This window comes from Aptenodytes forsteri, unplaced genomic scaffold (genome assembly GCF_000699145.1).
Source record: "Aptenodytes forsteri isolate BGI_AS27 unplaced genomic scaffold, ASM69914v1 Scaffold257, whole genome shotgun sequence".
Taxonomy (NCBI): Eukaryota; Metazoa; Chordata; class Aves; order Sphenisciformes; family Spheniscidae; genus Aptenodytes; species Aptenodytes forsteri.
Genome location: NW_008795194.1, coordinates 9,671,830 through 9,685,729, shown reverse-complemented (window position 1 = coordinate 9,685,729; position 13,900 = coordinate 9,671,830). Strand labels below are relative to the sequence as shown.

At 37.8% G+C, this 13,900-nt stretch overlaps 1 protein-coding gene across 1 annotated transcript in view; it reads left to right on the top strand.

Moving 5' to 3' along the window:
- WDR37 (WD repeat domain 37) overlaps window positions 1-13,894 on the top strand; it is a 43,535-nt gene extending 29,641 nt beyond the window's left edge. The window contains exons 11-13 of the mRNA XM_009278646.2: window positions 9,862-9,996; window positions 10,395-10,509; window positions 11,913-13,894. Coding sequence (XP_009276921.1) covers window positions 9,862-9,996; window positions 10,395-10,509; window positions 11,913-12,044 — 382 coding nt within the window. The 3' untranslated portion in view covers window positions 12,045-13,894. The remainder of the gene's footprint in view (window positions 1-9,861; window positions 9,997-10,394; window positions 10,510-11,912) is intronic.
- Window positions 13,895-13,900: the final 6 nt, after the last annotated feature.

Genomic DNA, 13,900 nt, shown 5'->3' with positions numbered 1-13,900 from the left:
ATGCAAGGGCACCTGGGAAGGTGGGGTAGTCACGGAGGAGATGCGCCTGCTGCGCCGGGCAGGAACTTGTCGCCATCCCCCCTGTCCCTGAAGTCACTGTGTTCAGCCAGGCGGAGAGAGGATGGGGAATCCTCGTAACATGCGTCCTGTCTGCCTGTTGGGCCTGTCCCAGGGAAGGTAGGGTGCGGTTCCAGTAGTCTCTCTCTCGCTCTCCCTGATACTCCTCGACCTCCTCACCCCCTCCCGGAGCTCTGTCACTAAGCGGAGGAGTCCCTCTCCCTGGGCGCACCTCCCACGAGTGTGCTCACTGCTGCCGTCCGGTCCTGGCGGGAGAGCAGGGCACTCCCTGCAGCCTGACACCTGGCTGGCAGCGTGTTCCCACCGGAGCTCTGCCTGGGAAGCTGCGTCAGTCATGGTGGGTGTAGAGCTTAGAGAGGCCGTGGCTTTCTGCCGGGTGGATACCATTGCTCCTGGTCGAGCTGGCAGAGCTCCAGTGCCCTTCCTGCGTGCCCTGCTGCACAAACTGCCGTGCCACACCCTTGCTGACGTGCCATGCCCTGTTTGCCCGCCCTGTTGGTCACTAGCGCTTCCTGAGCGCTTCTTTATATGTGTGGGGGGCTTGGCCGCCATTGCTCCTGGCCCCACCCAGGTCTGGTCAGCCGCTGTCATGCGAGCTGTGGGCTCCCCCTGTTGGGGAAACCCCCCTGTGCACCGCGCTAGAGTGCTCCACTGCTAATCATGCGGCACCAGAGCTTTGTTTCCTATATTAATAGATACTTAGGTGGTGATAAAAGTTTCCTATATCTTTTTCTCTACAAATTACCAGTTCTTCTATACAAGTTACCTATTTTACCTCAGAGTGTGTTTTCTAATATATTTTGACATTTATATATCCACAGACCAAGTTTAGTACATTGGTAGTAGTTTTGCACTTCAAGCCTGCATTCGGCTGAGTCTTTCAGGTCTTTTTTGAAGTTGCATCTTCCTAGGGAAGTTTCCAGATCTGTAAACATTGCTTGTTTACATTTTTCTTATATATGATTGTTTCAGCTCAGTACATGAGTTATTTGCCTGTGCCCTGCTTGCCTAGTGATAAAAATATCAGTTTAGTACATTGGTAGTAGTTTTGCACTTCAAGCCTGCATTCGGCTGAGTCTTTCAGGTCTTTTTTGAAGTTGCATCTTCCTAGGGAAGTTTCCAGATCTGTAAACATTGCTTGTTTACATTTTTCTTATATATGATTGTTTCAGCTCAGTACATGAGTTATTTGCCTGTGCCCTGCTTGTCTAGTGATAAAAATATCGTCATGTTTTCTTCTAGGCTTTCCATGCTCCCAGTTCGTCTCACTTATTCTCTGCTGATTAACAAATAATGAAATGGTGTGGAAATAAGACTGATTTTTACTTAAATATAAATCTTTGTTATTATCTGATTTTGTGTGTACACCAATAGGAATTTATATTACTAGTGCTGTTAATCCCCAGTCACATCCCTCTGAGATGTTTAACAGAGCCCTGGGAAAAGGTTACATTTATATTATCATCTAGACACTTACTTGTTACATGTTAATTAAATTGACTTCCTAAATTAAAGCCTCCAAAAATTATACTGGGGACTCAAATTCCAACACTTTTTTTCCAGCAGATACTGCTTTAAAATATGTTTGATAATATATAGCACCAGTTGTTCTCGTATTGAGAAATTATTCAATTTAGAGGTTATTGATTAGAACTCTTCAAGTTGAACGTAAGGTGGTGCTCTGAAGAGAAAAATGCTTCTGGCATCTCTACATGGCAATTTTCATTCCAGCTTCACTTCTGCTTTTGTTTGCCAACCACTGCACAGCCATGTCTTGTTGGGGCTCTGAAGGCCATTCTTTTTCCAGTGTAGTGACCTAGTTGAAGAACTCCGGCGTTGACTTGCTCTTGCATATGTGTTTGAGTTTTTCTGTCTCTTCAAGTACTCCGTATGTGCTGAGGTCTATCTTGATGTGTGGAGCCTTCTAAAATGTTGATGTTGGAAATCTTTACCATTTGTAGCTTAAAAAAAAATCTTAGTCTGTACAGGTCCAGTCAGGTACTTTACAGATTTTATACATTTGTTCTGACAATTTAGTAAAACTGGAAATAAATGAATACTCTATTGGCAACAGAATGCTTATTAGCTAGTGGATTCATACATGTCTTTTAAACCATACACTGCTTTTGCTGTATATTTGTAGTATGTTGATGCTTATATGCAGCTGAAGAGTTACTTGGTAAATATTAAAGTGTTTTGTTTAGTGACTGTCAAAGGTACACCGTGGTTGGGCACATATCTCTTGAAATGCTTCAATAAAAATGTTGCAGGACTTCCAAGTCTGGACTTGCAAAGACCAGACTTCAGAGAGTAAAATGTTGTCTTCAGAAGCAGCTTTGGGTTGCTATCCTTAAGTGAATATCCTTTGTTAATGCTTCTTGATTGTTCAGTGTATAGTTATGCACCAACTTGTCATGGTGATTAAATGCATTTTTGGCTTAAAAAAAAAAATATATTTGAGCAGGTACTTTTGACCTAGCCAGAAAAAATTACAAAGTTTGTTTATGACTTCTCAAACTTACTGATCTTTGTAGCTAAATTGAGCCAGTGCATCAAACATGAATGTGCGTTAGCTGTTGAATCTAGATCTTTGTGTTACTTTCTGGGCAAACTCGGAGAAAAAAATTGCTGAAAGTGGATCTTACGTTATTTCTGACGAAGAGCTGAACAAGGGGGCTAATAGCACTTTCAGACTACAGCATACTCCTTCTCCTTTCACTCTGGTTGTGTGGCTACAGGAGACCAGAAGGGAATGTTCCTGTTCATTTGCTGTCTGTATGTGTCTGAATATGCAGCTGGATGGCAAGTTGTGCTTCATCCTGAGGACTTTGAAACTAGAGGATTGCAAATATGTCTTGCTTCTTCAACTTTTCCTCTTCAAATTCCCATGCTTGCTGGAAAATCTGAATTAAAAAATGTAAAAATACTTAAACAGCAGCTGGTTAGGATGCTGGGCTGAATTCTGACATTTAGTGAATTGGGAATTAATGTCAAAATGGCATTCTGTATCAAGAGACTAATAACTGCTTTAGTTTCGTGGGCACTCAGGTTTGCCAAGGTCAGCTGGCTTTTCCAGATTCTTTATTCTGCAAGATTTAATTCTTGTACCCTGATATGTGTTGTCTTGTTCTTGAAAGACCAAGTCATGGTAGGGGGGAAATGCCTTCTCTTCAGGCAGCAATGTCATTAGACATCTCTGTTGGAAAGCAGTCTTATTCTAGATATCCCCCATATTACAAGGTCACTGTTAGCTATTCTTGTTCAGCCACATTTTCTTAGTGAAGCTAAAGTATATCTAGATGTAGTTCTAAAAAATGCAAGTTTTGTACCTTTGACTAAAAGCTGTGCTAGGAAAGGGAGTCTTTTGTGCCAAACAAAATGTCACAAGTTGAACACTGTCAGTGGAGTTCGACCAGTTTAAAGCATCTGTTCTTTTCAAGATAGTCCTGTTCTTGCTTCAGCTATTGATGCTATCAGTGATGCTTTGTCTACCATTTTTCTATTGTTTCTAATCAAAGAATGCCTTAGGCATTTACCATGTGTGGAGATCTCAATCTAGCTTCCGTAAGAAATGCAAAATTTTTTCTGATGAAACATTCAGTTTTCTCCCCAAGCCTTACTGATTAACTAGATGATTCTGATATTATTGTTAGTATTCCTACCTTGTTATGTCTGCTGTGGTGTGGTTTTTTTTTTTTTTTTCAAATTTTCTCTTGCATTTCATTGAAAAAGGCCCCAAACTTGCCTTTCAAACACTGTTCTGATCCCACGTTTGCACGTGCATATTCTTTAAATGAAGATTATGGCCTGGACTTCAAGTTCTAGGGTTAGCTTTTTTAGTTTTGTGCTTCTGAACATATAGATATAAAACCCTTTTGGTTTACGTTTATTGCATACATGTAACAGAGCATGTTAAGGTTTCAACAGTTTTCTTAGAGTTGTTAGCAGCCTTACTAGCTGATAGCTGAAGCATCCAGCTTTGAATTTGTCTAACTTGCCACGTTGCTACCTTCTTTGTGAATCTGTTTCAGGACAGACTGGGGCCAGCATGTTTTACATGCCTTTGGCTCATCCAAGTTACCTGTCTTTGCTCTCTTGCACAGCTTGAATGCCCCATTTTCTATTCTAACCTTCCCCCAACCCAACATTGTCATGGAGTTGTTGAAGTGCCAAAAAAGCAATTTAAAAGATAATGTTCTTTGATGGTTTTGTTTCCTTTATGTTCTTGAATCTTTTCTGTTGTCACTGGTGAACTTCCTCATAGTAAAAATTGCTTCCTAATTAATAAAGAAATACAAAAATTTGAATAAACTAGTCCTTAAGCTAGAAGAGTAAGTGCTTAAAATTAAAAGCCGTGTAGCTAAAAGAAAAAAAATCCTTTAGGTGTTTTATTTTGGAGAATGGGGTATGTAACAGACAAAGTTTGACTGTACTCAATGTTAGCCAATAGAGTTTTGTCAGTTGCTTTAAAAAAGATGTAGGCAATAAATCTGTATCCAGTTGCTTATGAGTGCTTTAAGCTTCACTACAATAAATGGAGAGAATCTTAATTCCATTCTTGAATGCATGCACTAAAAAGTGCTATGATTTTTTTCAAATGACCCACAAAAGAACATAGCCAAAGGCCTTTTCTTTGTATCCTATTGAGTAGAGCATAATGTTTTATAGTGTGTTGTCATTCTAAAGCTTACATAGCATATGCAGCAATACTGCAGGGATAAATGGACCTTGTTTATCCCATCATAAATGTAATGGAATTGATTTTAAAAATATCTGCACCTTAACTAATTTACTAACTTGCCATTGAGTAATTCTTATAAAAGCTAGTTATTGTTTTCAATCCTGTATCATTTTATTATTTTAAGACAGATAGTGAGAAAAGGAGATACTGGCAATTTTCTCTAAATGTCATGAAACGCCTATCTCTGGAGTAGACACTGTTGATTTAAATGCTAAAAAAAATGACTTTTTCAGTGCTAACCGTCATCTCTGAATTCCCCCCCTCTCCCTTCTGTGTTCATTCCTTCATGGTTTGTTCTTACCATTTCTCAAGTTGGAGGAAAAAGCTCTGCTGAAATTTAGAGAGAAATCCACAAACAGACTTTGGGAATTGTATCTGTAGCTCTTCCTGGAATCAAGTGCCTTTAGCACTTCTAAAACCTGAATGCAAAATGAGACGTGGAGGTATTGGTGTGCTCCTTACCTGGGACTCCTGTGGCCAGTGCCATCGCCCTCTAATATGGGCAAACTGTTGTCCATATCTGGAGACTTTAAACCCAGGTCCTGGCTTCCCCCCAGGCTGCGGACTGCTCTGTGTGGGGATACACTTTGTTCCCCTAAAAGAAGGGAAACTCTTGTGCAGGAAATGCTGTCCCAAATAAAGTTTCCTTTAGGTATTGTTCCTGAATTTTACTACTTAAAATGAGAGGCATATTTGAGCACTTAGATTTTGCTGTTTAACTACAATTTGGTGTACATTGAATAAATTTATCTGAAAGCTCTGTTTTAGTCCATTTTCTCCAGACTTCATCCCACACACAGATTAATGCTTATGAGCACATGCCTTTTCACAGGCACGAAAACATGTCTCCCAGCGTTCAACGGTAAATCCCAGTATAGGTTGCAAATCAAAATTGAAAGAGCAGTATTAACTTTTTTTTTGGTGCATTGCCAATAAGGGTTCTGCATCAGCATTTCATGGTCCAACATTTTCAACATCTTTTTGTTTTGTTTTTTCCCCCTTTTCCTCCCCTATGTGTGAAATTTCAGCAGATTGTTATGCAAAACAGTTTTGTGTCTCAGTGTGACTGGGGAGACAGCTGTTCGGCCTAATGAGGAGTGCTAGCACTACAGTATTTCTGTTGATTGAGACCCACGGAGGGAGCAGGATGTTCGAGGCTAGGCAGCGGTGTGTGGTGAGGAAGCGCCACGCTGTCAGCTGGAAGTACACGCTCGGCTGCTCCCTACGACAAGATAAATGAGTTTTGCTGGGGTTTGGCGGAGGCTGAAGCTTTTCTGGAGAATAGTTGTAGCGCACCAAACTCCCTGTGGGACCCACGGTTTGAAGTGTCATAAGACTGCTTCCTCTTTGCCAGTTTTTTTTTTTTAATGTCCTACAATACCTGTCATCTTTTTGAGTTATTAAAAACCTAATGTCTTCTAGCATTCCATTAACACGGGGGCTGATGATCTTTTATTGACACTAATTATTAATTTAGCGGAGGGAATGTTAACCACAGTTTTAGCTGGGTTAGAACAAACTGAAGACTAGTATCAACAGAAAGTAAAACTAGCCACATGAAAATACAGGAAGAAGTCTTTTAATTTTTGTGATATGGGTGGCGTTAGGGAGGCAATGCTTTTGAAAGGTTATTTGTATACTGGCTGTTCTGCCAACTTCTTTCAACACAGACTTTGCTTCGCTTTCTTCTCACCTTCCCTCTTTAGCTGGGCTGAAATCCTGTTTTAGTTTATAAGTAGGAAGTGGCCTTTCTTCTTGTTGCTATTTTGTCTTAATTAAAAAAAAAAAACCAAAACCCGAGATGAGATGCATCTGTCTCACCTTAAGAGATGTGCCAGTTTGGAATAGCAGAGGAGATAAAGCATGATCTGTAGTGCATAAGAAAACCTATGAGCACAGGACTTGCTCATGTTTTCTTAAGTCAGCAGTGTTGTACATGTTCTTGAATTTAAATGTATGTGTTTTTTTAAATATTAACTCAATATGTTCCACTTTAAAAAAAACAAAACCAAAAAAACCACGTGGTCTTTACTCAGATGACAGTCAAATGCTCATAACCCTCCCCAGAGCTGTCAAGTTTGTGAGAATGATACTGCTTTTGGCCTTTCTAGACTTGGTATTAAGTTACTCAAAACTTCTAGTCTTGCAATCTTATTTTGAAAATGAGATGTCTTTTACAATTGAATTGAGTGTATCTGTAGGTTCCCCATGAAGATTAATGTTTCATTTTTTTTAAAGCATAATATCTAGGACTGTTACGCAGTACATCCATATACTGTTTGCTTTGAAACTGACCAAAATTCTTGATCGTAAACAGTGGGTTCAGTAAAAAGAGCTTTTATATCTAGCCTTTGAATTCAAAGCTCCTTATGAAAAAGGCTGGTTTTGTAGTCACGTGCACTTGCGAAGAGTGCATATCCCAGCCTGCAGTGCCTTACAGGGGTGAACTGTTGGGAGGGTAGGCAGAGGACTAAGTCTACTAAACACCTTTAAAGATGTCGCTGAAAACGGCCTGGCAGCCTTCCCTTTGCCTTTCTATGACTTGCCCAGTCACCAGAGAGCGCTACAGGAGAACTTCATCGCATTTTTATTTTACAAACTTTTTCTTAGTGTAGTCAGTAATATCTGAATGAATAGTTAAACTGAAAGCAGTACAGAAAAGGATTTTGTTTTCTGTTGAGAGTCTTTGTTTTTACAGGAGCAGAAAGGGTCGAGCTAACCTGGAGTTGGCATACTGTTTGCATGGTGATCGTTTCAAATGTTTTCATTTGAAAGATGATAAATCTAAGAATGTGAGAACTTTATGTGGTCAGAGAAACTTAGCTATGTTTGACAATGATAAGTGATAAGGGAGAACCAATATGAGATCAAAGAAGCTGCAAAGCTGTTTAAGGTTGTGGGGAAAAAAGCATCCAAAATTGGAGGGTTATTTTGAGACAGTTTCACAACATATTCCAACAGTAATTGGAATAAAATGTATGATGGGAAAACAGATCAGATCTGTGTGTTGGCAGCAGAATACTAAAATGCTGTATATTTACTCACCTGGAGCTTTTCTGTGACTTGAATTCCTTATACTGTTGTGTACAAGGAAGTCTCCCAACGTATATGCAAAGTATGGAGATTTAATAGCAAATTTTAAACTTATAACCAACACTTTTTCATATGTGTTACAGCAGTATGGAGTATTTTGCAGTATTTACTTAAGGTATTTTGCAGCTTGCATAAAGAGCTAGTGAGGAGAGAAATGCAGGCGTTGGTAAGTTTAATGGAGGTCAGGCTGGTGGAAGACAAGTTCTGTGCTAAGGACGTGCCAACCCTATTCTGCAGTAATTTGACTATGTGAATGAGTTTTCTTCCCAAATGCGAAGGTGCCTGATGAAAGATACTCATCAGTTGTGGCCTTCGTGTATGTTGTAACTTTTTGACTTTTGGTTCATAAAGTTCAGAAGATTAGGCGAAGACCTCTTAGTTCTTATTGTAATCATCTCCCTGGTAGCTTAGCTGCACTCTAATAATGCATTAGGAAACTTGGTATCATGAATAAAGTGGGCCTTCATCCTAATTAAAACTTAATTTGGTGTCAATTTAAATTAAGAGGCTTGCATAAACTGGTCCATTGTGACCTGGCTAGTGCTAATCTCAATCAGCAGCTTGGATAAGACATGAATTCAAATTTCTGCAGAACAACCAAAGTGACAGTAACAACTGACAACTTAAATTAAAATTACTAAATTCTAAGAAATTGATGTGCATGACCCAAGTTACAAGATAGGTCATTAAATCAAATCTGTAGAAACAGGGTTGAGAAGTCTTCCCTAATGATTTTAGGGAGAGACAAAAATACATTGTTAGCACATTGTGTGGGCAGAAAATAACTGGTTTTGAGTTGAGAATTCACGCAGCACTAAAATGAAAATAGTAGTACAAAAACTTTAATTGGTTAATATGAAATGATAGGCAAAAGATTTTAAAAAAAAAAAAAATCACCTCATCATGAGAACTATTCATCTGAGCTCAGCAGTATACTGCTCTCTGAAAGTATAAAATACAAAAAAATAAAAAAAAAAAAAAAAAATCACCTCATCATGAGAACTATTCATCTGAGCTCAGCAGTATACTGCTCTCTGAAAGTATAAAATACAAAGATAATAAAATTCCAAAATAAAATTCGCTATATAATCTCTTCTGAAAGTAATATGTTGCACTTCCAATTGCTAGAAATATTATTTGGAGTCTTTTTCTGGCTGTCCTTGTGCATTTATAGACATAATGGGTAAAATTTGAAGAACTGTCTGGTCATGTGTCTTACTACTACTGCTTGTCATTTTTTTTATCTGACTCTTGGACTTTAGCTACTTGTAAAATAGGAATAGAAATCACAATTAGAAATTATCAGATCACTGTAGATATTGCTAGTGGAGTTATACTGGAAGCTCTGTGTATGTATTACAGCATGTTTAGGTGTGTGTACAGAATAGCTTTAGCTACATCTCAGATAAGTATTTTGGATCTCCTCAGTGTCTGTGCTGTGAATGACAAATGCCTGGGGTAGTTCTACAGAAGTCTTTGGGTGGAAAGTGAAAGACCTTGACTACTAGTCTCAAAACACTTGAGAGGAGGAATTGTACTGTATGCTACTGATTCAGTTATGGTTGTCTGATAAGCCTACTGGACATTAATACAGAACTTCAAAAGTGAATTAAGGTTTCAAGACTGGACATGTTTAGCTCATATTAGGATCAGTGGAATATGAGAGAGGCCTTCAGAGTGACTCTCGACTGTTGGGCTTCTTTTCTTAGCACTTGGGCCAGTCGAGCCCTGTATACCTTAAGTGACGCAGCTTCTTGTAAGAATATTTTTTATTCTAAAATACCCACTTGGAGTTTTAATATTTCAGGTTACTTTTTTTTTTTTTTAAAAAAGGCAAGTTACATATTTCAAAGGAAACACAGGAACAGAAAATAGAACTTTAAATCAGATGCTAGTTTAATAAAGAACTTTAGAGCTTGACATCTTTCTTTTTACTCCTGGTTGTTTAGCACTGTGACATCTGCAGTTTTCACTGTGGGAGACAATGTTGTTTCTGGTAGTGATGAACGTACTGTAAAAGTTTGGGATTTGAAAAACATGAGGTCTCCTATTGCAACCATCCGTACGGATTCTGCAGTCAACAGGGAAGCAGATCTCTGAGTTACTATTTTTCTTTATTCACTGAATATACATTTAATTTTAGTCACTAAAATTAAAGTTGAGATTTATGAGATTTTGAAAAAGGTCTGAAGTGGTTTTATAAAATGCAGATATAGTCACCATTATTTTTTAGTAAATAGATCGTATTGCTTTTCTGAGAATTTTTTTTTTTAATATGGGATGCAGATGTTAAAGCTGTTTTGAGCATCTAGTACAACAGAAAACACCTTAATGGTTTAATACTTTTTTTCTTTTTTCACTTGTGAATTCTAATCAGGAAAAATTCAACTGTCACTTCTCGTGAGCTTAAACTTGTACTGTCAAGTTCTATTTGCTAGGCTCACTGTTTTGTACATAACCTACTTTTGTCTCTTCTGTGCAGGATTAATGTATGTGTTGGTCAAAGAATCATTGCCCTTCCACATGACAACCGACAGGTTAGATTATTTGACATGTCAGGAGTGCGATTAGCACGCCTTCCTCGCAGTAATAGACAGGTAACTGAATATTTATAGCCTTAAAGTATGTCTGTTCTTCTTTCATACAAGGTTAAAACTAGGATTTGCTCTCTCTAGTTTAAAAGCTGAACAAATGCTGAAAGACACTTGTCTATACAAATGTGCTATTGTTAGTTATTGAAAATGACCAACATGCAAATAAGTAATGTATTTTGAATGTTTTTATTGGAATTGGAAATGATCTTTCAACTGCCTTTCATCATAATTTTTCTCCTTACTAAAGTGAAACTAATGTCTGCCTTCTCTACGAAATAGAAAAAATGTTTAAGAGCATTTCAAATGTGTTTTAATGTCTTGATGTGAATCTTGTCAGAAAAGTGACTCACTATGAGGTTCAATGTTTTTTTCTTTTTTTTCCAATTACTCAGTGTTTAATTTGTTTTATAAAAAAACATAAAAGGAAAAAAGTGGGGGTCAGTTTTGCAAGCTCACCTAATATGATTTGGTGATATTTTTTTTTTTTCCCCTTCCATGCTTATGCACATAAATTCTTGATATTTGGTACCAAGTACTAAACAGTCCTTGCTGCAGCCATCAAGTTTTGTGCATTTGTGGTGCTATTTGGCATGGCAGGCATCACTAATGGAGCAAATTAGACTAAGTGAAATTAATTGGATTATGCCACTTCAGTGAGCTTTTTTGGGTGATTCAGCAGCTGTTAACAGAATTTAGGGAGGGGTTTTAAGACTTGTTTAGTCTATTGTTTAGTCTATTGTTTAGTCTTTTTCTAGTTTAGTTTCTTTTTAGTCTATTGTTTAGTCTTGATTTTTTCTTTTTTTTCTTTTTTTTCCTCTTAATATTTCAATTCAGGCCGACACTACTGAAATTGTGGCAAATTTTTTTTTTTTTTTTTAATTTAAATGTTGGTCAGAATCCTCCTTGGGGCATTCTTGTTACTATTGGACTTGAACAATAGATAAGGCTTTGCTTTTCCTCAGTATGATATTCCTCCTGCTGTAGTATTATCCTTTCTGAATTATGAATGTGATGGACACTTAATCTTGCAGGTTCATAACAAAGTAGTTGCCAGCAAGTAGTTCCATATTTTAAGATTGCTTTTATAAATAAAAACACTAAAATCAAAACTCAATTTGCTTTTGTAAATAAAATGTAGTAAGATAGCAAACATACCTTGGAAAACTCAAAAGTTTTGATGCACCTACTTTGTATGCTTCTGTCATTATGGACCCGGTGCTGCTATTAAGGAGTCTCATTGTTACAAAGTTTTTTATTTTGCAGATGAAAGTAACAATGACCTTTAGGATTCTCAAGTACCACTTGTAAAAACTAGTGTGAGCATTAGCAAATTTGCACTAACTTGTTGACACAGAGGCTTTCAAAACATATTGTAAGTAATACTGCTATCTCCCGAACTGTCCCAGGGCCACAGAAGAATGGTGTGCTGCTCAGCATGGAGCGAGGACCATCCAATATGTAACCTCTTCACATGTGGGTTTGATCGTCAGGCTATTGGCTGGAACATCAACATCCCCGCTTTGTTACAAGAAAAATGAAATGCTGGAAGATTTTTTGCGTTTTATGTTGCCATGGACTTCTACACTTTCGCAGACTTTTCTGAATACTGGTCTGCTGTCTCTGTAAAAGCTCTTCCTTAAGTGGAGACTTTAGCAAATGTTGTTCTTGTTACCACATTGTGCACAGTTTGCATGAATTGTACAGAAAATGTGATTTTTTTAAAATTAGTTTGTCTTGTGTATGAACTTTTATATTTTGGCATCCACTGGTCAATATGTTCACTGTTGCATAGAGCACATAAATGTTCATAAGTTATTTAGCATTTAATAGATACACAGTAGGGCATTACATTTGTGACATAAATGTGAAACTTACGTAATTAATGTAGAGAGCGTATAGCAGTCTGTTACGTTTTTCCATGACTACATATCTGCCTTGTGTTAAAAAGAATCTGCAGGGCTAAAACTTTGAAATGAAGTGTGAATTTCACTAGTTGTATGATTGTAAACATTTTCCTGTTTGCATCTGATTTGGAATACTTTTTTTAGTGCTGCAGTATAGTGCAACTTCAACTCCATTTTTATTCCAGTTACTGGAAAAATAGTAGATTTGAGAAGGAAAATGCAAGCAACTTGTAGTGAGTAAAGACTGCCAGGTTTATTTGGAATGCTTTTTGTACTTTTTCTTTTGAAAAAGAAAAATATTCATTCTGCCCTTCTTATATAAAGTGATTCTAAAAATCTCATGGCATTTCATACTAGCAAAAATCCAGAATATTATGATTCTAATCACTGAAATCTAGTCAAGCAAATTTTGAAGCACTTTAGTTTATAGCTATTGTTATAAACCATTTATGAAAGTTTGACTTTACCAGTGAATGTGAGCTGACCTTTGTAAGAAGGATTGCTTCTTTTTGGTGATCTGCCCAGAAAGGAAATAGTTTTTTTTGGGGTTGTTGGTTTCTTCTTTTTTTTAATATACCTACAGTGAGCATACTTTTAATTGTGTTCACTTCCCATATTTTTATTTTGAGCCAGCAATACAAAGTAAATGAGTACTACCTCAAAAAATGAATGTTGGTCAAGATACATTGAATCTCTCTGTAGCCTAGAAAAAAGCACTTTTGGTCTCTGGCTGAAGTCCTATCTCTGACATGAGGGGGAAGACAATCATACTAAATGTGATCCTTAAGATAATTAACACTTAAAGCTAATGGAGCAATACGATAAGTAAACATCATCTGTCACCTTTGTGTTCTCAGCCGTGGCAAGGGCTGCTGCAGTCTGTGTTCTGTTCCAAAAGGGAGCAATCAACATAGGTCTCCCTTCTTTCTCCCAAATGATCTTACCCTGGTTTTGCTCCTCACTGTGCTTAGCCTTTTTTGCACTGGCAGTGGGGTGTTATACCACAGCTGCTGATTATATAAGTAAGTGCAGGTGGCAGCTGATGTCTTCGGAAGAACAAAAAGGCTGCTTCAGACAGACACTTCCTTTTAGCTTAAAGGGAGATACTGTCCCTAACTGTCTGACATATCACAGTGTAAGATGAAGGGTGAGGGTGAGCCAAGGATGCGCTCTTACAATGGGAATCACGGAGTTTATGGTGGGTTGGCATAAGATAAGTATTAGGAACTTTTTATCTCATGATTATGATTTGTGAAACTATAGCTGTGCTCATGTCCTCTACAGCACTGTTTATAATGACATTAAGACAGATGTGTTGACTGGTTCTCCTGTTAACTAACATACAATGGCATTGGAGTGCAATGGGATGGGATGATGAATGCATCATTGAGTAATTGTAGGGAAACTGGGGTCCTAGACAGTTTTGCATAGTAAAGAATAACATTAAGGAAGCTCTAGATATTTAATAGAGAATGTATGTGTATCTTTAT